At 39.6% G+C, this 27,992-nt stretch overlaps 1 protein-coding gene across 1 annotated transcript in view; it reads left to right on the top strand.

Moving 5' to 3' along the window:
* The window catches only part of HBEGF (heparin binding EGF like growth factor), a 57,400-nt gene that overhangs the window by 12,287 nt on the left and 17,121 nt on the right, over positions 1-27,992 (top strand). The window contains exons 3-4 of the mRNA XM_069199310.1: positions 9,660-9,843; positions 26,569-26,724. Of these exons, the coding sequence (XP_069055411.1) occupies positions 9,660-9,843; positions 26,569-26,724 (340 nt within the window). The remainder of the gene's footprint in view (positions 1-9,659; positions 9,844-26,568; positions 26,725-27,992) is intronic.

Genomic DNA, 27,992 nt, shown 5'->3' with positions numbered 1-27,992 from the left:
AACAAATAATGCTGTTTTTAAGTGCTAGAAGGCCTATGATGATTCAGACATGTATAGTGTAACATTTTGTGTTTATGTAATCTTGGCTTCGGGTTCACTTAGGTGATTTCTGAGCCATTTTGTGTGCAAAAAAATGCAGTTGCATTCATGATACTCAGACGGCCAAAGATGGCCCGCATGCATGGGTGAAGTTTTTCAATGCAAGTATTTGCAGGAAACCCCAAATCCCTTCACCCGCTCATTAGTTGGAGATTTAGGTTAGATGACTTCTTAAAGCAGTTGTCATTACTATATATATATATATATATATATATATATATATATATATATATATATATATATATATAAATCTGACAATTTTACTTTGGATTCCCCTACAAAGGTTTTGCACTTTGGTTCATTATTTCGTTTGGCTCCAGCAACCCACTTGGGGCAAAATGAAAAAATTGCAGGACCACCACAACCAGGATGCACTGCTCACTTGAGAGGCCCACTGTGGCGGACTAGTATTTAAAGAGACTAATCAGGTGCCTGTAATTAGACAAGCTGAAGCCATGCCGGTCTTTTCAGTAAGAAAGAAATGCCTGGAACACCTCCAGCACTGGCTGCACCTACGAGGGTGAAACACTTTTATATTTTTCTCTGCTGAAGAAAGGATTGATCTTGAAACACGTGTCCAGAGATGATTTTATAACTTAAGGCCTGGAATAATGAAACTGCTTAAAGAATTCACTGTGAGTTGCTGGCTGCACCGATCCCGTCAGTTGATTTTCCATGGTAAAGTAAACTCGCATCTAACAGGCTCGAATTCAGTTGATAATTTTATTTCTTAATACAGGTGACACAGCGTCCTGAAATATGATGTCAACGCGTTTCGGCAAAAACGCCTTCTACTGGACAACCGTGGCTACAAAACCAACATCTTTTAAGTGTAAATTAACAGTCCTTCATTTATTTCTATAACACCACCGTGTAAACTAAAACAGCGGCCATCTTAAAACATGTTTGATCAAGGAATTATGTTTCAATTTTCACAATTAATAAACGAATCACCTATGATCATTAGATTATTTCAAATAATTTATATAATTTACATAAATAAGCCATAATTATCTTATAAATAAGACATGATAAAGCATGATAAAACCCCAATAAACAATATATGATTAAGATTCAATCCGATGTCACTTCTTAATTATCCTTTCAATAAATAAATACATAAATAGATAATAACACATGTAATATGACAACAATTCATCACTTTCATCTATAGTCTATTACCAACGACAATGACTTACATGGTATTTGATTGTAATCTAATCTGTATAATTAAAACACCATCATGTTAATAACGGGTTTTCATGTCTAGAGGCCATTCGATCAATTATGGTCTACGACCCCATTTTAAGTTGTCTATTTTGCAGTTGATGTCCAATTTCTTTAATGTTTTTTATGTATTTAATATATATGTGGCCAAATGGTGCCATACTTCAAGGGACATCCTAAATTATTTCTTAATACTTAGATATTTACCTAATGTCCACATCTTCTAAGTGATTGTTCTTCATTTTTATCTATATACTAATTAATCCTATAAGTACATGTTAATGGTCTATAATTTAGACAAGGCCTAAGCTTAAAGTGCTAAGTGCTACGTGATGCATTAAATAAGTGTGCAAAAACATGCAAGTAAAGTGCAACTAATTATTTAAAAAAACAATACTAAAAGAACTATATTCATTACTTCCTTCTTCACATCCTATATCCTATGAATATATGTATAACTTCAATTTTTTGCAATTTCTTGCCTGTATCAAATTTGTCAAATTTTGAGGAAGATATGATCTCAAAACCACTGGCAACTACAGATCTATTTGTAAAATAGAATGGCCATAAACGTATCTTTCTATGTTAAAGCTCACCACAGTACAAAGAGTTAAAATATCATCTGAGATGGACATGAAGCTCAGCGTCAAGATTATGCCCCCACGGCGACTCAGAACCTAAAAGTAAGATCATTTTCGATTCCATTTGTCTGAGCTCTAATATTTTATTACCTGCTCTAGGATTGTTTTTAATGGATTTAATACCATAAAAAGATAATGTACTGTAATTTCCTTTATGTATATCCCAAAAGTGCTTGGCCAGAGGATAGGTCCTATCCTGATTTTTTTATGGCTCTAAAGTGCTGTAAATATCTGACTTTTAGCTTATGAATGGTACTCCCAATATATTTCTTGTGACATCCACATTCAATGACATAGATCACAAATTCCGTGTCGCAAGTGATTCGATCTTTGATATCACATTGGCGACCATCAAAGGTTTGATACTTTTGCTTATTCTGGGCATAGTTACAGGCCTTACAGTGGCCACATTTCCAAAATCCCAGACTTTTTTGGCTTAGCCAGGATGTATTAGCTTTCATCGAGAAATAGCTTCTGGTTAAATAATCTCCCAATGAGCGTACTTTACGAAAAGTTATGGATGGATGTGCACCTATATTGTCTTTGATGATTGAATCATTCTGTAAAACATGCCAATTTTTTTGAAGTATAGTTCTTAATGACTCATGTTGTTGATTATATTGGAAGAATATTCTGAGTGGTGGCTGTTTGGGCTCACTGCTGGTTAGTCTATTATTGAAAAGTAACCCATCTCTATTTTTACCTTTAACCCTATACAGTGCATCCATCAAGATTTTACGAGGATAACCTCTACTTAGGAATCTTTCCACCATTGCTCTAGCTTCAAGTTCATATTTGTTTTCATCCGAACATATCCTACGAGCCCGCAATAGTTGACTGTAGGGTATGCTCCACTTCAATGCCATGGGGTGGCCACTGTTGGGGTGCAATATGGAGTTGCAGGCCGTGGGCTTACGATATATGGTGGTCTGTAGATGATCGTTTTCTATTTTCAATAGAACATCTAGAAATGCAATAGTGTCTCTACTGTAAATGACATCCAAATAAATATTAAATTGATTGTTGTTCAATACATTAATATATTCTAACAATAGTTGTTCTGTGCCATTCCAGATAATAAACAGATCATCTATATATCGGACCCATAGTACCACTTTGTCCATATAGATGTTATTGTTCTCAGACCAGGCCACCTCCTTCTCCCACCAGCCCATATATAGATTAGCATATGTGGGAGCAAAAGAAGCCCCCATCGCTGTCCCTTGTTTTTGTAAAAAACACTTGTTATCAAAAATGAACAAATTATGGGTTAAGCAGAATTGTAACATGGACAGGAGCATATTGGTGTGTTCCAAAAATTCTATGGGTCGTGTTTGTAAGAAGTACCTGCAAGCCTGTAACCCATAGTGATGTTTAATTCTTACCCCGCCTCGTCTTCCGCTTCCTCTGCCACGTCTGCGGTTTTGACCAGGGGGTGGCGTGACCATTTGCATAAGGCGCATTTCCCCCTGAAAATCCAGCTTGTTTCGTGGTATCTCATCGGCAGAGGATTCTATCTCTGAGCTATCGTCAACAGATACATGTTGTACAGCTCCATCCGCCCCATTTTTAGACATATCTTTGGTTCTTGCAGTGTCGTATTTTCGAGCAAATGTATATACTCGTCCATGCTCGTAGTCCAACTTGTCCCTATTGAACTTATGTGCTTTGCGTGATTTGATTTCATCTTCCTTGTATTTGATCCGTTCTTCCATTTTAGCTAGTTGGTTGGAAACTTCTTGTTGATTAGGTATCTTTTCTAGATCTTTAGTTAGTTGTTCAATCTTAATAATTTGTTCCTCCATTCGTCTTTTGGCTTGGACAATTAGAGTTCCCATGAGTTTAGTTGAACAGTCTGCTGTTTGCATTCTCCATTCCTCCAGTAAATCTGGATCCATGTCACCTAAAGTGGGTAAGATTAAGATGCGTAGACCTCTAGGTACCCTACCACTTTCAATGTATTTGGTTAGTGAGGTCATCTCCCACCATTTTTTGAGCTCAGAAATTCGTGCTTTTTCTAATTGGCCTATAATACTGGAGGTGGTTTGAATCGGAGTCCTCGGGGCCCCATTACTGATTTTAGAATTGTCAAACAGTTCAGCTGCAGCCTGTTCCCACAGTTTTCTCCGTTCAGCCATGCTCTCTGGGGCTTAATGTCTAATCAATTGAAAAGATTTATAGCTGTTTACCAGAGGGACGGACCATGCAGAATAAAAGGATATAGGTGTGGATTCTAAATAACAGGACGCTGTGTAAATATCCACCAAATGACAACTGAATACTAGTGTTGCTTATTAATTCTCTCTGATAGCGAGACTTGAAATTTATTGTATGATTTAACGGGAAGGCCGTATTGTAAACGGCAAAGTTAATAATTTTCTGTCGTTTAGTTTGCGGGCCGTGTGCCGATTTTCGATATAACACCGAAACGCCTAATGTGCAATCATCTAACTGCAGGAGAGCCGTAATCTTCACCTCACGGGCGTTCTCCAACCCCCCGGGGGAAAGAAACAGTCCTACCGTACCAGTTCAGCTGCGTTTCTCTTCCAGTTTATCCACGGCACGGTGCTGCGTGAAAAGCGATTTCAAGTTTCTCCAGTTGTAGAAATCACGCGCACTCAACCGGCGTGCCAGCCGTATCGCGTACCGGAGAGCACGTAAAAAATGATTCTTCAACAGATGGACAATTAGCCATCTGACGGCTGCACCGATCCCGTCAGTTGATTTTCCATGGTAAAGTAAACTCGCATCCAAGAGGCTCGAATTCAGTTGATAATTTTATTTCTTAATACAGGTGACACAGCGTCCTGAAATACGATGTCAACGCGTTTCGGCAAAAACGCCTTCTACTGGACAACCGTGGCTACAAAACCAACATCTTTTAAGTGTAAATTAACAGTCCTTCATTTATTTCTATAACACCACCGTGTAAACTAAAACAGCGGCCATCTTAAAACATGTTTGATCAAGGAATTATGTTTCAATTTTCACAATTAATAAACGAATCACCTATGATCATTAGATTATTTCAAATAATTTATATAATTTACATAAATTATCTTATAAATAAGACATGATAAAGCATGATAAAACCCCAATAAACAATATCTGATTAAGATTCAATCCGATGTCACTTCTTAATTATCCTTTCAATAAATAAATACATAAATAGATAATAACACATGTAATATGACAGCAATTCATCACTTTCATCTATAGTCTATTACTAACGACAATGACTTACATGGTATTTGATTGTAATCTAATCTGTATAATTAAAACACCATCATGTTAATAACGGGTTTTCATGTCTAGAGGACATTCGATCAATTCCTAGGATTGAAGTATTTGCAGGAAACCCCAAATCCCTTCACCCGCTCATTAGTTGGAGATTTAGGTTAGATGACTTCTTAAAGCAGTTGTCATTACTATATATATATATATATATATATATATATATATATATATATATATATATATATATATATATACATACACTACCCGACTCTCTGCCCAGAGCATTCTGCTTGGTAGTTATCTGTGGGGAGAGCTTGGCTGCTCGAAAACATTACTTAACCATCACAATGTGCCGCAGAGCATCAGATATATACGACAGTAGACATGCTGTCTTGCTCTCATAAGATTAGCTCCAGCAAAGTTCAAGCACAGAACTCCAGAGAAGGAAAATTATTGTAACCTCCATTCTAAAAGGTGGAATACAATCCTTGATGTGTTGAATTATGTAATGTTAGATAATAATATTTAAAGAAACATTTAGTAGACAGAAATCCATTTTCGAAATGTATACATTTCTACTGAGGTGTCTCAAATAGTTGGCTCTATTAAAAAAAAAAAAAAAAAATGTTTATGAAAATTTCATTCTGATGAAAAATAATGAGCCAGAATATGAATATTTCCTAAATGTACCAGAAAAGTTAAAGCTAGGTAATATAGCTTTATTGTAGTTTGTGTTGTAAAATACACTTATATTGATATCTGGAAACTTGAGAATTTGATACTGGTGGTACTATTTGCACCACTCGGGCAGAGACAGAGAAATAGAAACAAGTAAAATAGGAATACGAGGGAGGCTTGCATACAAACATAAACCCATATAGTCATAATACCAAAAGGTGGTGGTAGCAGACGTGGTAGAGTGCAAGAGAAGAATGAATAGGAGTGTATGGATAAGCAAGATATGAAAAAGTGAAGGATTTCCATCTCCTTCCCACCTGAAAAAACCCAAGAAATTAGAAAAACATTTAGCATTATTTTTAAAATATATTGGATAAAAAACGTTACGATTTATATGCTTTTTCAAATGCAGATGTGAAGTAGTGAAATATTTCAGGGTCTGCCACAGTACCCAGGAGAAACATTTATACAACAAATAAAATTGTGTAGGTGTCTATGAAAAAGAATGTCTCAGAAGCAAAAAATGGGCACAGTCGGCAATATTTTCTGCAGCATGAGCTGCAGGGCCTATCTATTACACTATGCTTTTCTAAATAATTACGGATATAAAATTGTATGCTGACGCAAATAACACCAGATTTAAAAATGGTGTCATATCCTGATGCTTATCATTGCATGTCTGCCAGTTAGGAGTCCATCAAAACATGTTCTGCTGCTAGTAAGACAATGCTTAATGCGCTAGTCTATCAGCGGTGCAGCCGAAGTATGCCACAATACTTCCCCAAATGCCAGCTGTCAGAGTTGATGCTCAACGAAGTCACTGATGCTCACTGTGACAAGAGGCTGTTCAACCTAGTTGCAGGATCTGCTCAGGGTGCCTGAGCTACTGTTCGGGGTTTGGAGCTGGTGCAGTTCAAATAGGCTCATGTACTAAACAATCGTTAGCCGCAGTTATTTATTTTAAACCAGTGTCTATGTTGTCCCAGTATGAAAATCGGACATACCCATGAAGGTTTGTGCACTGCTTGTGGAAAAAATACATTGTCTTAGTATGTATAACACAATTGCCATTGAATAACCCATAGTACCCAGTTATGCACAACACCATTCTCAGACCAGACACTAAATTGTCCTGGTGTGTGAAGCACCTTTTGCAGTTCAAGTATACACAGCGCAGGGTGTAAATAATAAAATTGTGATGCCAGGAACCTAACTGCTCCCCCTCCCCAGATGTGATCCCCAATTTCTGTGGATGCATCATAGCCATCATGGTACCCAGCCCAACTCCCATCCTCAGTTTGTCTTTCTCTCTTCACCTCCCTCCTGATAGGGGCCTGGAAGCAATCAGTACCATGACTGCCAGGTTATGACTGCACACACTTATGACTGCAAGGGTTGGCCACCAACAATTAGCCCAGCTGGGCGCTGCTTTATGTCCTACTGAACAGATAGGTGGAAGCCTGCACACACGTATTTTGCAGTTCTATGTTTTTTTCCTCTGCTCGATCTCTGGCTCCGATCATTGATGTGTAAATCATCCCTTAGAGGCGCTGCTAGATGGACTGAATTGCAGCCTAGTGTAATGATCAGTGGTCAAGATTGATGGAAGCAATACACCTATCACTTTTGTTTCCTTAGTGTGAGATCCTAAGTGTAAGTGGATATGCCGAGACATGGGTTCTATGCTCACTGTGCTACAAGACTCAAGCTGAACCCTACTGACGAGGCCCAAATAGGCTGAAACTGGTCTGGGGTTACTTGTGTTCCTGTTCATAGGCTGCACTGTTTCTATTGGAGGAAGACTAAGGCTGATTTACACATTGCTAGTTCCTGTTTGAGGTAGGATGGTGGGACGAAACGATGGACTGGATTGCAGCCCAGGGTATTCACCAGTGGCTGAGACTAATCCAGGCATTACGGCCATTATTTTTTGTTGTCCTACATGCACTGTAACACTATTTTACAGGTGACTTACATTTCCAGCATGGAACAAAGGGTGGTGCTTTTGAGTCAGTGCACCAAGCTGGTGGGTGCCTTGGTGTTTTCACAGCTGGATTATGCCTCTGTACTTAGAAGCATTCATGTTATCAGTGCGCATTATAAATTGAGTGATCGCGACCGTGAGAGCATAGTGCCTAGATAGCCAGTCCACTCCTGCACCATGTTTGAGCCAGCAGGAGGACTTGCATTTTTGAAATAGGTGTTTTATTGGCATTTGTGAGAGTATATCAAACACAGTATTACACAATTGAGTACTGTACACCAAGCTGATCGAGGACTTCGGATTTTTATGTTTTTTCAGTCTATCATGGTCACCATACTTATGTCTAGCTAAGTGCTTTATACAAGTTGACGTCATTATTTGGATCTGGGGTTAGGCATTTATGTATCTCTCGAGTATTCCACACAATAAAACTTGCATCCACCATGTATGTTGCTGTTATCTGCGTGACCTTGCAATCCATATCTTTTTTTGGGTCCTTTTTAAGTCTGATGGCAATTGTTTGTTTCCTTGTAGTTTCTGGATACAAGTGTCATCTTGTATTAACTAAGTGAAATTCTCTGCTCTAAGGTCGCTTCCCCTCGCATCACAATGGGCTGTTCCGCCATAAAGATTTATGTTTGTATCCTAAATCCTGAGTGTCTACTCACTTTATGCAATTATAAATTGAAGGTCCAATACTTTGACTTTGTCACAAAATAGGCACAATTGATGTTATAATACAAGTCACCACGGGTCACCAAGGCAGGTTGTCGTTCAAATTCTTTAAATTATATAAATCATAGTAGATACGGTCCAAAGCCATAACTGCGGATTCATTTTACATCTTGCTTTGAAACCAGTTTTTACCTTCTCAGTCTTTAGGCATGTCTGGCTTAAGAAACGTTAGTATAGTCTTGTCTTACGGGCTCCTTTTCATTATCATGGGAAAGAAAGAAACAAGGCAGCCACCACCACACCACTCAGGACCTTTGTCTCTCTTCCTGATCTCAGTTTGCCAAACCTTTGGCAACTCAGCCAGTGCCCCTAAACCCCTCCCTTAGAATACCTTACTTGCATGTTGAAGTGAGGCAGCAGTGTCACCACACCACACATTAACTCTTACTCTTCTCGTGGTCTTCCTCTCTTCCATGGCTGACATGGAGATTTTGTAGAGTTATAACATTTGTAAGCTCTTCCTATGCTGCCCTGATTGGTCTGTTTATCTTTGGGATGTTGTCAACAAGAGTAATATTTGGTGTAAGGGTCCTCCACCTATCTCCGCCCACCCCCCTTAAGTAGATGCCTCTACATTTTCTCCATCTTCTCTTGTTATGGTGGTAGATTGTGACACCGTCCCTGGAGACTGCACAAAAACCACAGATGCCCCATCAAAGTTTTTAACATCCCTACTCAACTATGCCTTGACCTGATGTGTGGAAGAAAGGTCCAATCCCGTTCATTTCTCTGTGTGCTGTTGCCCTATCCGCAGTAGTAGATGTGCTTTCAGTATTCCCTATATGAGACCTAACAACACTGGATCCAGGCATGTTGATGACAGACACATAGCTTCTGCTATTGCCAGATCATGGCTGCCCAGGGGCAAAGGTAAGCAGTTGAAAGCCTTTGGCTTGAAGCAAAATGTTAGGAGGGCTATTTCGTGGAACCACGCTGGAAGAGAATGCAGTAAGAGACAGACAATGTTGGTGACCCTGTCCCAGACACTAAGAACATTTGCTAGATTAATTTGACATTTTTCTTTAAAATTCTTTTATGTTTTTGTTTTGTTTTTACAGTGGCTCTTTCGCCAAAACCTGAGAGTATTGTCGTTCAAAATAAAGAAGAAAAGAAAAGAAGAAACAAGAAAGGAAAAGGGAAAGGAAAAGGGAGAAAACGAAACCCTTGTTTGAAAAAGTTCAAGGACTTTTGTATACATGGAGAATGCAGATACATAAAGCAGCTTAATGTGCCTTCATGCATGTAAGTTAATGTACAAAAATGTTTACAAATGCATGATTTTTAAGAGTTCTGCTAGACTGATCTATAATAATCTGGCTTTTGTGCTAGTGTGATGTTTCAGATGTAACTGCACAGGACGTGTCCTGTAGAAGGTGATACATTGGTCCCAAATAAAGCTGATGCTCTTTGTTGTATATATATTAGCAAATGATTTATCAACAATTATAGGTTCAAATCTGAGAGAATTAGATTAGGTCTAGGGCTCGCTACATTAAGACACATCAAAAAGGCAGTAGAGCGAAACACTGAACAACTCTTTGCTTACAGAAAAAGCTCTTCAGCTAAAATATTTAGAAATGCATGATAGACGTAGACAGGGATACTTACTGCAACATCTGATTGAATGTCAGTTGTTACCATGCATACCTTTACCATGTGGTGCTACTTTCTAACATACAAAATACATCGCATTGATCTTTACAACATATTGCATTAATTACATCATTGTACTTGTGCTAGTAAGTGTGTGTGTGTGTGTGTGTGTATGTATATATATATATATATATATATATATATATATATATATATATACGCATCTCACTTGAAAAACCAAAGTTACCAGCAATGTTATAGTTAGGTGCTGAATTTACTCCCACAAATCCATAGAAATTCAGCAGTTATAGTTAGTTATGTCAAGTACCTATAACTTGTGCCCCCCACCATGCAGTTTTTCTTCAGTATTTTGACTACTAATGTTTCATTGATATTTTTATTGATGTTATAAAATTTGCATGAGTGACAGAATTTCTGGGGTAATTACCAATGCATGGCAAGGGTGCGAGTTAAAGTTACTTGGAATAACTGTAACTGCTCAATTTTTGTGGTTTTGTGCAACTAAATTCTGAACCTAACTATAATGTCACTGCTTTGTTTTTGTTTTTTTCAGTGGATATCTGTTTTTTCTTTAATGTTAATTAATTTCAACTACTTTACGTTAATCCAACCACCACCATACACGGCCTTAGGCCTTGCAGGCAACCCATTATAACTACCCAACCCTGCGCCACACATAGCCTTTGCCCGTGCACGGCAGGGGTTGGCCGCAGAGCTGGTCCTGTGGCTAGACCCTACAGCCAACCCCCTATAACCACCGAATCCCCAAACCTGTGCAACACACAGGGGTTGGACGCAGGGCCTGGTCACTCCCCATAACCATCCAACTCCGCATGCATAAGTCTCTGAGTGTGTGAATGAATACCTCATTAGGTCTGTCTGTGGGTGCATGGGTCTGTGAGTGGGTCGGTGAGTGGGTGCATGAGTGTCTGAGTGCTTCTCTGGGTAGGTGTTTGAGTGTCTGTGTGGGTGCATCAGTAGATGTGTGTGTGGCTCAGCCACAAAGGAATCTCACCTGCCCTTTTATTCAACAAGAGTCCACAGTTCTGCACAAAATATCTACCCAAGTGGAAGTTCTTTTGGCCTCCTTGGGTAAGTGTCTGACAGTATTCAGCACTACAGCTGCTTAATGGAGCACAAGGAAATGTCACCAGTGACCTTGTGTGCGTTTTGCAATGTGATTGTTCCTCGTACTTCTTTTATTCAGAAATATGTGATAACACGAATCCTTCTATAGAGAGGCCAACAAGACTACAAAGACGTAATCCTCCACCAAACCAGGGCTCTTCCTGTTATCTTTGTGATGCAAGTGCTTCTTTGTTTTGTGGAGATGTCCCCATATTCCACTCATTTCAGAATGCGGCACCAAAATCGTCGGGAAACGCACTGGCAGCCCCTTTGGTAATCTATCCATCATCAAAGTAAAAGGCAGGAATACCTTTGCATACTATTAAGGTGGACGGTGCGAGGCCAAATTGGTGGAGCTTCCAGGTGATTTGCACACTCATAGCAATTTAAAAGGAGTACCACGGACTCTGATTTCAGGATAGGATAAGAAAGAACCCTCATCACAGTCACATACAGATTGCGCTTCAAAAGATCAAAGAAATATTGATCTCCACAAAGGATTTCAGATTGTTTTTCAGTATGGAATCACTGAGGAAATGTGGGCCTCTCCCATTAGTTACCTTAGGGCGTGAATTATAGTTACTTGAAATATCTCTTAACTGCTAAATTTCTATGGTTTTGTATGAGTAAATTCAAAACCTAACTATATCAACTGCTCCTGCTGTTCTTCCAACGCTGGCCTTACGGAGCTGGTGCACCATTATGGGCGCAGGACCCATATTTAAATATCTCAATTTGAATTGTAGAAAAACGGCACTCCCAACAATTGCAGAATAATGACAAGATTTATTTACAAATGACTTTGGCTGTTGACAAAGACCGTTATGGTCGAAACGCGTCCAGGCTTGACAAGCCTTGTAGAATGGCTTTGTAAATACATCTCGTCGTTATTCTGCAATTGTTGGGAGTGCCGTTTTTCTACAATTCAAATTGATTATATATATATATATATATATGGGGGGGGGGTGTATATATATAATATATGAAAATGCCCCTCTCCATCCCTAAACAACCCCCTCACTGGCACACCTACACATTGCTGGGGACACTAAAAAAAACCTTACCCCTACACATCTCTGAGCTCTAAAAATCCCTTACTACCCCTTACTCAGCCCTAAAAACCCTTACTGACACCTACTCATCCCTGAAATCCAAAGACACCTACATTTTTAAGGAACATAAGTATGTGTGTGTATAAATATATATAATATTTTCCAAAGCAGTGCCATAATACAACGATGCACTGACCTATGTTGATGGTACTCCTGTAGCCACATGACATGCATTAAGTAGTCTCAGCAAAATATTTTGATTTAAAAACTTGCACGAATTACATCCTGGAGTGCTGCCTACTTTTGCATCTATATAAAACATACACACCAGTGCCACTGGAATTATGTTATTCTGAAGCCACAGTCTTTTTGCAGAATTATCAATTTGCCACATAATCCATCTTCTGCTGCATAATCTGTCAATCTGCGCATTTTAACAAAATAAGTTATTTCTAGCTCAAAAACATCAAAAGATACTAAAAACATGATGACTCATGTTCTTACGCACCGGGGCTTTCACAAAAGTTGACTGGTCATCTTTCAGTCGCTTATTGCTGTACTTGAGTACTACATTGGTACTAATAAGGCTAAATCTTTACGTAGCCAGTAGTACCAAGTGGAAAAATGGCAAAATAATGAAATAGTACTATCACACAATGTGCCACATTACACCACACAATTTTCAGTTTCTTGATTTAGTCAGTCCTGCCACATAATTTGATCATCCTCTGTTGCGTAATTCCTGTAGCCATGATCTACAGTCCTGCGTTGTGAAGGACCTAAAACCTGCTGTGTGGTACTTACTTGCAGGGTAAAGTCTACGCTGTAAAGGTACCACGTGGCAAAGGTGACATAACTGTACTACCCTTGGCATTTTGCTCAACCGACATTCCAGGGAAGTAGTTTCTAAAAATGAAAAAATATTCGCTGTGCGTCCTAAGAGAATTAGTTGTCTTAATTTTCTATATGCATAAATAGGTATTAATCTGCAGCAAAATTCTTCTGTGCAATCCATTCAAAATGGTAATTTTATTTTTGAATATTATAGTGCATTGGGGCAAGGCTTTAAGTATGGGCCTCCTTTTCAATGCAAAATGTGCCTGGTTTACACAGTTTTCACAACTTGCCAAAGCCAGGGAAGGTTGTTACGTGTTGGGGCGAAGGCCTGCACCCGTAGGTAGCTCGAGGGGCCGGAGTGGAAACCCCGCCGAGGCCCTCGAGGAAAAGCACGCTGAAATGGGGCGCCCAGACAAACGAGGGGGACCGAAAGTGGTTCTCCCCTTGTCCTGCCCCCCCAGCAATCCCACTCCCTCCCTTTCAGTCACCCCGGGACAGGGCGGAAGCGGAAAGGGGGCAGTAAACTATTGGCCCACTGGGGGTTACAACATTATTTGAAATCCCCCCAACCATGCCCTGAAGTATATTCGTGGACAGGTAGGATGCCAAAACCGTAGTGCAGTGCCTGGTTGGAAGTGTGTTGCATCGCAGCAAGGCCTTTGTGGGAAGCCTTTTGACATTGCGGCGAGTGACAAAAGTGGAGCTTTTACCTTGTCTTGGGTTGCTGCACCGAGGCGTGTGATGCCGTGAAGAGAAGAGAGATATTTAATGTTTCAGTTAGGTTGTAAAGGATCTGAGGTGAGGCAGCGGGTAGGCTCCGGGGGGGCAGCGGCTCTGGAGGCACCAGTGACATGTTGCCAGGTTCATAAGAGAATCTCAGGGTCTATAGTGAGTATTGGGGCAGGGGAGGGGTAAATACGAGGGAATAACCCACAGAGTATCTATTAAAAGACAACCTGTAGGAAACGGAGAGAAAGAGAAAAAACAACTTCATACAGCACTATATGTCTAGCACACACAAATACACTTTTTTTGCTAGCAGCACTAGAGACGCATACAGTCCTTGGTGCCGCTTTCTGCCCGTGCCAGGGCATAATCAGCATTAGTATCAGTGTTTTTCGTCAAGGAACACTTTGGTTTGTTAGGTTAGAAATTACTTTGATGTCATGTTATGTTAGAAATTACTTTTGATGTTATGAAAGCAAATGAATTGTGAAAAAAATAGTAGAACAAAACTACCAACGAACCTTGGTCCTGGACTTTCATGTTTGTGGAGCCTTTTTTAATGAATTGACACTGGATAGAAGGAACTGCCTGGAGCAGGGCGTTCCACTTCAGAACAGATCATATCTTGTTTAAGTAGCTCACATCCTCCCTCGGTCTCTGGTGCAATACTCCTGTTTTCTCATTTCCTGATTCTGTCCATTAGGTGTCTCTCTGCCGCTACCCACCCAGTCTTTTCCCCCCAACTCCTGTTTTTGAGGTATGACAAGTCTCTTGGCATTTTATTTACTAATTTATAAAAGGCTTGAAGTGATAGTAAAATCTTTGCCTCGTTGAACGTGTGTGTATGTTTTACATTGAGAAAAAACGAAGACTAAAACAAAAAGAACCATAGTCGAAACTGCTAAACCTCTACAACAAATTACAGCTTTATTCTAAAAATAACTGTGTATTTTAGGACATGCGTTTTTACTTTCCCGCCCACGGAACAGGCTTACATGTGCCAGCATGTAAAATGTCTATTTACATACAAAATGTAGACCTGACTGAAGGTATCGCATGCTGTGGGCTCACTTGCACATCCACCTCGATCTCTCTCTCTCTCTCTCCCCTCTGTCTCACATCTCTCGCGAACTCCTCATCCCTTCTTACTCATCTGTTACCTGGGAGGTGTACAGCCGGTAGGTGGGGAGGGAATTAGGGAGCAATGAGTCACACTTCTCCGGAAGTGATGGTGAAAAGCCTTGGGGCAGAGCTGTGCTTAGATTTGCTTTTGATTACGTTTATCCGGCAATTATGACCAGTTTTAAGATGAGTGCTTATGTGTCATTTTTCTAACATTCCCCACCTCTGCTCTAAACATCCACCTGTTAACCCCTCTCGCATGTTTCGTTAAACGGGAGGAGCACGTATAATATTAATTTTGCGCATTAAGATTTTAGCTTCTGACGCCAGGCTGTTTTAGTCAGTGGTGTTGTGAAGTTCTGCTGCAGCGTTGATCGTTGCCAGTATTTCCCCTGTGGTGATCACCCACCCCTTCGCCCGCCCGATGCAACTGGAGCAGGGCTTGCCAGCATTCCACAGCTATGACATAGCCTGCTATATAGCAGTGAGCGGCATGCCCCATGAAGGGAGAAGCCCCTTCTCCCGTACAGCTTTTGAGTAGCGGTGGACACTGACTAGGACAGCCGAATTGAGGACTTTGCTTCATCAGCACAGGAATCGTTAAAGTGTAAGGACATTTCCCAAATAATGTTTAAAAAAAAATCGATGGATGGAAATGACCTGATTGCTTTCTGGTAATGTTCATTAATCATAACCATTGGTAAATACCCATTGCACAGCGGACTACTCAATCCACGTTTGAGCATTTCCTCACCGTCTAGGTAGATTTAGTTTTTGTCAATTAAAAGTATGTATGTTTTACTAGGTTTAAAAAGCACAAAATATCAATTTCTTCCGATTAACAAAAAACAAGAATCTACGGGTCAAAGTTCTACATATTTAAAATTGCTCATGCGTCAGTGCTAAAAATAATTTTAGTTATTTTTTGTACTTAATTTGTAATATATACATTAAATAAGAACTCTAGAGCACACAGGCCACACACAAACTACCCATTTTTCACTTTGCAACAAGAGACATACTGATATCATAGATGGTGAGTAAAGCACTTAAGGTGGGCCTCGCCTCTCCAAATCCTAGGCTGAGCAAAGTGAAAAGGCAGCAATCTGGATGAGTCCGAGTTAGGTAAAGATTTATCTCCAATAGCTGCAGAAGAGCGCTCACTTTCCCAGTAGTCGCATTTTATTGGTACCCTGCAGAGATCTGATCTTCAAAATGTATCTGGAGTTTCCTCAGTAAGTGTATTTAAATTGAAGCACGTGTGCAACCTCGTAGCATTAGCTGAGAATCTTGAATTTCTTTCGCGCCTAATTCTTAAAAAATATTCCTAATTCTGTACCCTCATTTCTGCACCCTAGAGTGAATGCAGATTTACGAATTTCAATAATGTATAAACCCTTCAAGCTTGCTTCTGGAAACCTGTGCAAAGGGTATTAAATATTTGTGATTTCCTAATCATGTTAATACCAAAATAATTAATAAATGAAAATCGTATACAGATACACTTTAAAATACAAATGTGCATACCAAAATGACTTCGCATGTGTGCCACTGTACTTTAATTTTTATTTTTTTCTACACAGAGTAAATCATTTTCCCCAGCAGGAACTCCCTTCCCAGACTACCCTACACATTTTGAGGGTATTACTTGGAGTGCCCTTCCTGAAAACTACCTGGAGTAAATCCAAGATTATTTCCAGGGTAAAACTGAGTTAGGGACAAGTTTCTGAATACCTTTGTGGCTATTCCCAAACATTAAAGGGACTCCCAGGCTGGCAGGAGATATACTCATACATGATATTACACCATATGAGTACATACATGGAGACTTCCATTTGCAGATTCACATTCAACTTAAATGAACTGCTTGCACTCAGTCAAGGTCTTTGCACGTTTAAGGTGGCTTTGTGCACAGATATGTGAATCGGGATGCCTTTCTTTAGCTTCTGTCTTTATCCAGACTAATATAGTACGTTCGTACAATTACAGATGGTTTCATGGTTATAAACTATGCTAACTTACCAAACCGTACAAAAGGGACATGTATATCGGAAATTAGCATCAAGTGTAAAACATGCAACTGAAATTTTTTATTAAAGCTATCTTTTGGGCTTCAAAGGATTTTAAAGCCTTTACTGCATTAACGAAACACACTATCGACCTCCTGATATTTTCAAAATCATTCAGGCTTTATAGATGTGTTTTTGTAGCACAGCTGTTGCTGATCCTTATATGATCAACAAAAAAGAGCTTTTAGAGTACTACTGACAGAGGGGCTTGGGCCCCACCTTCATGTTAGTTGCCCTCAGTACAGGATTTAACTGGACAGACGTTGTGTGCTTTCATTGAAACAAGTGCGGGTATTGTATGTTCTGATGGCTGTGTAGCTTATACCCTTTACAGTAGGACTGAGTTGGTTATGGTGGCAAGTCACTGATCATGGCTATAGGCCTAATCTGTGCTTAATTTGTAAATAAGAACGTGCCGGCGCCCAAAGCCCTCCTCTTAAACATGCGGCTGCTGCATTTAAATGTGCTAGCGCGTAATACTGAGGCAGTGTAATCCTGAAGCCATCTCGGGCCTCTTCAATCCACTTAATGCCACTCCCTGCCTATTCAGCTCACTGACAGCTTCCTACCTTTGTGAGGCTTTTCGATTTTTCTCTTCCTCCGTCTTTCCCATACGTGTCTTTTGCTCGCGGCAAATGCTTGAGGCAGAAGACTAAGCGGCGGCCCTCAAAAAATAAGTGCCGGTGCTCAACACCGGAAACAACAAGCACCAATTAAGTATAGGGCCTAATCAGTTTATTATGAAATTGTATGATGACGGCTGTAGGCCTGAAGTATTTATTCTGAAAAGTATATGTTAACATTAATCTATTAAGGAGGGATTGCTATTACTCTGAATGAAATCCTTCAGAGATGGAGTTTGTCACATAGAATCTTACTGATTACTGTAGTAGGCATGAGTTTTGGAGCTGGTTACACCCACGACAAACTGTAGAAATGGAAGCTCTGCTCTATGAGAACACTTCTTAGGCCGTCATAGGAGTGATAATATTTTGCTTAGCCATCAATAATTTTGGATTCCTTTGTAATTTTAAGATTGTGGCTGATGGTTGCCTTGTGGGAAAGCATATACGCAAAACAGTAGGCCCGAGTTGTTTATGGTGACATGCCAGAGAAAAGCCAATGATAACAGCTACAGGCCTGATTGGTTCACTAGGAAAAGGTATTTCAGGTCAAGGCAATAGAGTAAACTTTATGTATTTATTGTGCAATAAATATGAAAGGGGCCTGTAGGCATTTAAATCCCATAGTCAGGTCTTGTGTTACATGAAATCTCACACATTACCTTTGTAGGGAAGGATTTTGGTGGTTCCCCCCCCCCCCCCCCCCCCCCCCCCCTCCAAAGTGGGAAACCATAGGCCTGACATGCATAGCTATCTGTCACTATCTTGTATTGAAAAATCCATATATGTAAATATATATCATAGGTATACAGATACACAGAGGGTAGCTTTGGTCAGCCCTCTGCCGTTGGTTTGTCTTAGTGTCTTTTGCACTCTACTTCCATCTATCCATCTACTGGGTAATGGTTCACTCCACATCAGTCACTGGTTCTCTTGCCCTGTGAATGACACCACGGTCTAATCACATGTGCGCACTTCACCTGAAAATAAGTGTATTTTAGTGTTGGGGTGTATTGGCCAGTCCTTTAGTTTTTAGTTTTCTCCTTTTATTTTACATTTTTTCTAAGAGAATTCTACAGCTTCCCAAGCAGTGGTAATAAGCCATTTGTTTGCAGCTCATTTAATCTTTAGTGCACTGCAATCCAAGAAGCCACTTCTTCTAAACCAGGGTGGCAATGCTAGAACCTTTAACACAACAACAGACTATATACAACACCCCTGCAAGATGGGTACTCGCAGCTATGTTTAGTTTTGTTATTGTTAAGGAAATGCCTACTCTGTTTAGACTACAGCATGTTTTCCAGAAAAGCAGCCTTATAGCAAATAATATATTGAATAAGGTCCTAGTAACTGCAAGTTTTAAGATTATTATAAGTCATGGAGGAGTTCTGAGCTATTCGCAGGCACAGTACTCAAATACAGTTTGACATTATTGAAATGTGCTTTTAAAGTTATTTTCGGAGGGGGTTGTAAAGCATTCTGTAAATTGTGAGCAAGCAGATTCCTAGCAATAATTGAGGGAGACCCATGCTAAGGATAAGGATCTTGCTTGGTCCTACAAGCCGAACCATCAAAAGCACTATTGTTTGAAAAACATAACAGCCTGACTCTGTAAAATGTTGAGGACAGGGTGCTAGGGGCACGCTCTGGCTTCTTTATCAAAGCAAAGAAGAGAGGATAACATCTTCTAGAAGCTACTGTACAAGTGCACAAACATTAACATTTGGTCATAAATAGCTGAAGCTGCAGAAGAGTAATTCAGGTTCCAAACAGTAGTAGAAAATAAGGGACAGAGAGGAAGAACAGATCTATTAAAAGACATGCTGGCAAAAATGGTCCTGAAGAATTGTGAAACTGGTATTATGCCGGCAGGCCATAAACAGACATTGGACATAAAATGTGATGGAGAATGACCGGATGGCATCAAATACCATTTTGGTATGGGCAGTCTGGGCATGCAATCAAAAATGTGTTTTAGAAGACTACTGATGTCTACGGGGATTGTGCCATCACAGCTGGTCACCATGTATGATGGTATTCCCACCCTGGATAATATGATGATTACCTACACGGAGCCAGGGACTTACTACATGCTTTGGTGTCCAGTTATTGGAGGTGGCACATGGGAAGTGTGATTGCTGCAAGCATGGAGGTGGAAGACAGAGCTGTGCGGGAAGCACAGGTGCCAAGGGTATTAGAGGCACACGTTCGAGAAATGTGGACCAAGAACACATTTACTTAACTTAATAGTGATATTTACTCCAGTTGATCATTAGGAAGCTTAAACCAATAGATTGCAGAAGGAATTTCCCTCCCTAAATGCTTGAGTAGTAAATCTTTCTTCATTCAGACTCAAAGGACCATAAAAACCAAACATGCATTTCCAATTCTATCAATATAAAATCATCACATAAACATTTATATATTCAAGCACAATTGTGATCCCTGATTATCTCATCGTAAATTCAATAAAACTTTTTCAAACACCGTTTTTACGATCTAAAACATACTTATATATAAATACATGGTGTTTGACATTATTTATCACTTTAAAAAGGAGCTCCCCACCTTTTCTACGCCAAAGACAATTATTTGTCATTTAGGTATGACCTACTATGATTTATTCGAGACAGCGAATTAATCGATCACAATAGATTTGTCTGCCCGGATGTTCAAATCACTGGTCTACTCAAAAACTTTCTTACAGTAATGATGGAACTTAAAAAGTTTACTAAAATACCACATTTTTCAATAGAGGGTAGTGTCTTAAGATATATATACCCAGGACGACATTGTCTAATAACAATAAATCTTAAAAAAGGAGTTAAAAAGCGGTTTCTCTGTTTTTTTTAATAAAATTTGCAGAACACCACCACATGTATTGTACTTAGTGCTGACATTAAATCACGGGGGCACACCTCTAATTTTGTACTCCAATCATTCATAGTTGGAAAGGTTACCAAAAGGTGGAACGTATCTAGCCTTAATCTAGTAAGAAGAAAACGATGTCTAGGTTTTACAACATGCATCAAATAAGGCTGGATACTATCTGTGGACAGAATCAATTGGTTGGACACAACAGTACGTTTTTGTGCCTCTACTGACCACCTCAGATCTTCTAAATGCCTCAAGTGCAGAGACCTCAAATCTTTCCTAGTTAATGACTAGAGTAATTCTGGGTTTGCATAATACTCTTTATTGCCCATATTTTCGAAAAAGGTCCTAATATACCTCAACCATGGCACTCGTAAAGAAAATGCTGATGCCATACAATCCTGTAGGACTGCTCTATTCAGACAAGTGTATTCTGAGGTCCAAATTTTCTGCCATAGTAGTATAGGCTGTATAGTTATTAAATGCACTAGAAAGGAAACCCCTTGCTTGAGATTTTACCAGTAGTGAGCCAAGAGCCAATTCACTATGTCATTTGCACCATATTAATGGGCATTATTATTATTATTATTATTATTATTATTATTATTATTATTATTATTATTATTTGCAGAGCAAACATTATGATCTTTTAAACCATATATGAATGGTCAGGTTGTTTTAGATTGTTCACAGTCTGGAATGTAATATATATAGGTACCACCAAATTTGGACTCTGGCAAGGATCACTTAGGTTGATCAAGAAAACAAGCCATAATTTGAATTTGTTTCGTGGTTACGCAATCTGCACTTCTGCCAGTGGGCAATATGTCCCCTTCTCTCCATTTTTACTCAAAAGAACAACTCTTTTATTGTGTGCATCAAATGCTAAATACATGTGTCACTATATAACATCTCTTTTAGGTACAAGTTAGGCCAAACAACTTTGATCCCCTGTCAATAGGGAGAGGAGTAAGCAAAAAAGAATGAATGTTGGAACATATAAAATAATCCAGCAAACATGCAAATACTGAAAATGCACCTGAGCTGTTTTCTGTAGTACAACATTAAGTATAACTAAGGCACAGCACTTGGTTTATTTAAAAGAAGCCCAATTGCTAAAGGATACAGTGAAATAAATTAGCAAAACGGTGCCCTCAGAGGTCCCACAAAGCTAACTAAGGTTGCTCCAATCATTAGATAAACATTCACTGTCTTGATCATACATTGTCAGTGTGAGAAGGTTAAGAAAAACAATTATTTTAAACTTTTATGCTTATATAACATGCTCACAAGCTTCCTTTCCTTTAGTAGGAGTCTGCAATTTCTATTTCCAAAACTTGACCTCTGGTAAGCAAGGAAGAAGTGAGCAGCCTTCAAGAGTCTGGTTCCATCTATGAAATGGCACAGTTATATGAAAAAAGGGTTAGAGCCAGGTTTGACTATCTCGAACCCACGTGGCATTTTGCTTTTTCTAATAAGCCGTTTAAGGAAGATACACAGGGTGGCAAGCATAAAACAGGAAGTCGGAGAGTGACAAGGCTGCCAGTGGATTCCTGTCATGGTGCAATGCCTCAATGACTGCCCATTCACATGATGTCCTCCTAGAGAGTTCAGGAAGTTTGTAATGGAAAATGTTAGTGTTGAGAAAGAATTCCACCTGACTGTGCACTCTACCTATCCTTGCTGTTGGTGTATATTTCAACCATTTGAGAACTGTAGTTACTTGACGATGCGCTAGAGGTGCAGACCCATGTCCTGCTGCTTGGACAGAAACAAGCCTGAATTGCATGTATTGCGGGCACACAACACAGCATGCAATTTATGGTACTAGATGCTAGGAATGGTGCCTGAAAAATGTGCTTGTAATAAACAAGTTGATGGTAAAGAAATGTACCCTAGTACTTCCACAGATAATGGAATTCATTTTCCACTTTCAAGAGACTATACAAAGCAAAGGAGACTTAGGGCCTTATTCTGAGGCTGGTGGTCCTAGGACTGCCAGCCCCACGATGGCAGTCGGACCGCTGCAGCTGTGGCTGTCCAACCACCAAATTGCAAGTATGGCAGGCGGACCCACCTAAAGACTTGTAACCCAGCTAGGATCAAAGATCCCAAAGGGGGTGATGGCGGTCGGGCTTGTGACCAGCCATGGTGGCCCTGAACTCAGCACCGCCTGGCTGGTTACACCCCCTCTTTCTGCCAGCCTTTTCATGGCAGGCTAAGGCTGGCGGAAAGCCAGTGCCCGGGCCACGGGGGAGGGGGGACCTGCACTGCCCCTGCTCAGCACCTTCAGCATGCACACTTCCTGCTTTGCAAACAGTGCGCATTCCAAGGGAGCCGAGTGCTATCTCGTAGCACTGATCCCGCCGGTCTGACCAGTGGAACGCTCTATTACAATCAGACGGGAACAATGTAATAGGGCAGGTGGTCACGCATTTGGACTGCCAAACTCGTTATGAGGCCATTAGTTTGCTGTGTGTCCGTACAAGTCTTCTATATTCCTCATCCCAGCTGTGGGTGCGTCTTCTGCAGAATGAGAAAATGATCAACACCACTGTGTCACAGTTAACAGGGGTCATCAAGAGGCCTCTCAGCCGCATGAAGGTTGTGAAATTTGGTGATGACCAATAGTGGTGGGAAGGGTGTAACCCATGTGACTTTGTTCATACAATGAGTCTGCATTTAGGACCATAGTCTAGAGGTGCTAATGTGGGTATCAGAAAACTTTGTAAGGTGCCATTGAATGGTCTTTTAAATTAGTTTCACTGTTCTGATGTAATCACTGGGAACTGCATTTCACTTTCGGATATTCATTATACATGTGAAAGTGAGTGTGTCATTGTAGTCAGGCTTGTTCCAGTTTAGTTACAGTGTCAGAATGTGGTAGCTGGAACAAGTTTTAGTTTGAGAGAACCAGTATTCCAGTGAATAATGTTAGATCGTGACTCACTCTAGCCTTGCAGATTTGTTGCACTGGGAAAAGGTAAATTCATAGAGGATGTGTTTTTTATGCTATACAATCCATGCAAACATTGGACACAGAAAATAAATAACAGCTAGTATAAATAAATAAAAATATTAATAACCCCCAGGTATAAATGAGGGACAGTAAAAAATAAACATTGCCCCAACAACATGGGAGAGAACTCATGATGTGAGGGTCATTAGTGGGTTTTTGTTCTCCAAAAAACAAACTCCCCACTTATGTTTGAAAAACAAAAAGCTTTGGAAAACTATGACTGCAGTCCGTCATATTTGACGAAGCCATCCATCAAACTTGTCCTACATTGACAGGAACCAACATGACGGCGGTTTTTGCCAATGTATAGAAATGTCTGTGGGTAAGGCTGACATGTCTATATCTGCTACCCTGCCTTTACGCCAAATTTAAAGTCCTTGGCCCCCCTGTTTGCCTTTACTGTATATTCCAGTGCTTAATTCCCTCCAAGTCGTCAGCGAATAGCAGGACTTTGACATGCTAACACTTACTAGGGGATGCAGAATACAGTGAGAAGAACACACTTCTGCTTTAACCCATTTGTATTCCAATTCCAGCACAGATGACCTCTCATCCTGCTACAGGAAGGGATTCTATTCCTTTTAGGGTAATGTCTTGTTATCTTCATGGCACACTTTACTTCACTAAATGAGATGCGTCTGGGTTCAGACCTCCACACCAAATGCTGAGTATTCTAATTAGATACTGCTGAGCTAAAAGTACCTGGATGGTGACCCACACTCAGTTGATATATGGTTTCTCCTCCGAAACTGGCAAATGGTACATAACAGTCACTACCCCCGTAATGGCAATTTCTGTGTTGTTCCCGTTCTGTACTCATGATAACCACTGTATTCCTAATAATTATGTTAAGAATTGTCCTCCTGCCCTTAGAAAAGGTCTTACAGGTGTTCATTAAATTAATGCATTCTACAGAATCTCAGAGCAAACCCTCTCTGTAGATGCAATATCCTAATCACACCTCTATTACACTGGTACTTGTTGGTTTCTTTGCATGCACCATACAAATGTACTGAGTAGATGTGAATTTATCCAGATTTGATCTACAAAGTAAAATGGCTTATGGTGAACCTGTTCAGTTACTCAAATGAAGAATATAATTTTCCTGCTGGTGATGAATTATCAGTCAGGATAAATGTATGTCCTTGAAGTTTAGAAAGAATAAACCTCTGCGTCTTTTTACCAGTGTTTTCTTTGCCGAGCTGCTATTTTCTCATTTTGGAAATTAAAGTGTGCCTTTGTCCATTGCTGTTTGTAAGTGATAATGGCAAAGTCGAATCATTATGAAAGATGCAATTTATATCTTAAGATGGTGAACATTTAAGTTATATATTTCGATGCACATCTGTACAGTATTTACCCTGGGATGACATTTTTCAGTCACTACGAGTTATTTTTCCTAAGGAGCTCAGGTCACGACTCCTCACACATGAGTCACCGCCGCCCGCTCCTGTGTGCAACACCACCGGACATGATTAGGTTACATTTGGAAACATTATACATCTAGCACCTAGAAGTAGACAGGAGGGCTCTTAAACCTCTGAGGCTAACATCTATATGGGTATCTTTACCCCTTATCCTGATGTTTCCTCATGTTGACCATGCAGTGCTGCCGAGCCACCTATCTCAGGTCAATATATCCAGCTCTCTTCTTAACAAGGGGTATTCCCAATGTAAAATCGTGTGGCTCTTTGATGGTGGCAAGCTTGCTAGTGACTATCTTTTCCATGTATGTGGATGTGATCTAGTAGTTATCAAGGGAAGGAGAGTTGTCCTCTTAATGGGGGAAGAAAAAGATTGGGTTATTATTAGGTATACAGGGGGTTATTCTAACTTTGGAGGAGGTGTTAATCCGTCCCAAAAGTGACGGAAAAGTGACGGATTTACCACCAGCCGTATTACGAGTCCATTATATCCTATGGAACTCGTAATACGGCTGGTGGTATATCCGTCACTTTACTGTCACTTTTGGGACGGATTAACACTCCTCCAAAGTTAGAATAACCCCCACAGTGTTTCAACAGATACTTGAAGCATCTTTAAATGCTACAATTAAGAAGGTGAAACAGACATGGATTTATTAGTTACCCTAAGCATTGGACACTGAACCAGAAAAGTAAAGACGTGAACAAGACACATGGGGCCTGGTTACAAATGGTCTGTTACGTTGTGATATGCACAGAGATGATTGCAGTTATAAGTGGTGGTTTATTGCACCCGGTAATGACCTGGTGTGATAAAGATTTCACCCTTTGTTAATTTTCGGCCGGTCAAACCTGCTGGGACTTAACAAGGGTGTGTTGTATGAAAAGTTATTATATATGCCCCAGGAAATAAATATCTTCCCCCTCATGGCCTGATACTTATACGGAAAACCATCACTTCCGCAGTGTTTGTCAACACAGTATCTGAAGCACTGTGGGCAGTATTCCTGTGCCTTGCCTGACCGTCCTATGGAAAATATGAAATACAGTTAGAATTAGTTATACAATAGTTGTTATGTAGTTGAAGCTATGAGACAATTAAGTCCGGAAGAAAATGCTAAGGAAATGTCTACATAGATCAGTGTGGCACACATATTATACTGCATTGGGTAAGAAGAGGTTTTGAATAATTAGGCTTTTTTATGTACAAGAACCGTATTTGTGTATAATGCATGCACCTGTAGCAACAAACACAATCCACAAAAAGTATTTTGTAGAAAACCTGTATATGCCCTGAGCCCTATGAAAACTCAGGAAACTGTTAAAATAAATTGTAAGGTTCAAAATATGTTGCATAAAGTCCTCTACACAAATATGTATAAATGTAGTAGCATATTTTGTACATGGCATTTCTTTCACATTTCAGCCAATGTTTGTTGTGCATGTGTTTATATGTTTTCTTTTATTCATTCTTCATAGATGCCAGCATGGGTACCATGGTGAACGTTGCCATGCATTTATTCTTTCAGTGGAAAATCCATCTACCAGTTATGACCACACAACAACGCTGGCAGTTGCAGCAGTGGTGCTATCTTCTGTCTGTTTTATTATCATTGGCACATTGTTGATGCTAAGGTAATTTTATATTTATATTTTTTGTTGCAGAGCATGTTGAATGCAATGCAGCATTGCCATGTTATTGTTTGAAAACCTTGTGTCGCTTCCTCTGCAAGTTACACCAGCTAATAATAATTCAGGTTTAAAAAAATACTCTGATGTGAAAAAGAAAGTGCACCCTGTTATGAGTTAATGGTTATACGCATTAAGACATATCTGACCTTCATTCCCCGAGGCCTAGTTGTAGATAAATATAATCTTATGTGCAATTAACACACAGATTTCACTGTTATCATTTATTATAAAATTTATTAAATAACATTTTTGTGTGAAAAGGTGCACCCCTAATGCTTCCATATCAGTTAAGAAGGTAATTATATCACCAGGAAGTGCTACTACATGCATATAAAATCAGAAGTTTTGGGCTGGAACATTCAGATCTGTGGTTACACATTATGCATAGGTCAAAAGATATCTGTAGCCTTCTCATGGAAAAAATGTTGTTCATTAATCAGGAAAGGGTGTTAAAGCCATTTTCAAACAATACAATGTCCACCATTCCACTGTGAGAATTATTATTTACATTAGTTTATGGAGAAAGTGCATGACAGTTGTAAGTGTACCCAGTAGTGGGTGTCCCAGCAAATGAACTCCAAGATCAGACCCATATGATGCTTTTAAACATCTAAAATAACTCCAGAGCTACATCCAAGGATTAACACACTCTTTATTTATATATATATATATATATATATATATATATATATATATATATATATATATATATATATATATATATATATATATATAACAATGTCGTCACCACTATGTAGGGATAGCTAGGTCAGAATTCCATGGGAAGATTATTTTTTGTTTTGCTAATAAGTTTGGCGCAGTTTGTCGTATTTTCATGAAACTTTCCAAAACAAATTCATCTATCTCGGCTCCTTCATGGAAAGTTTAGGGGTGATCTGTCAATCATTGTCAGAGAAAAAGGGGGCTGTCCCAAAACACATTTTCCCCAATGGAATTTACAGTAGGACTTTTAGTCAGCATTTTAGAAAAAGACAGCTGAACAGAATTATTCCAAATTTGGCAGAAAGCGACAGTTATTCGGAAAATTTGCTTTTTCTGAATTGGTGTAAATCAGTTTAGCCGTTTTCAAGAAATTAAGGTTTAAAAGTTAGTGATAAATGGACGGTTGGTACAGCTGTACTCCCACGAGTACTGTAAATTAAAAAATTAAATAAATAATGGAGCAATCTGATTGCCCAAGAGTCCTTTTT

The sequence above is a fragment of the Pleurodeles waltl genome, chromosome 7, assembly GCF_031143425.1.
Source record: "Pleurodeles waltl isolate 20211129_DDA chromosome 7, aPleWal1.hap1.20221129, whole genome shotgun sequence".
NCBI classification, from domain to species: domain Eukaryota; kingdom Metazoa; phylum Chordata; class Amphibia; order Caudata; family Salamandridae; genus Pleurodeles; species Pleurodeles waltl.
Note: the sequence above shows the minus strand (reverse complement) of the source record. Positions and strands in the feature narration are given on the sequence as shown.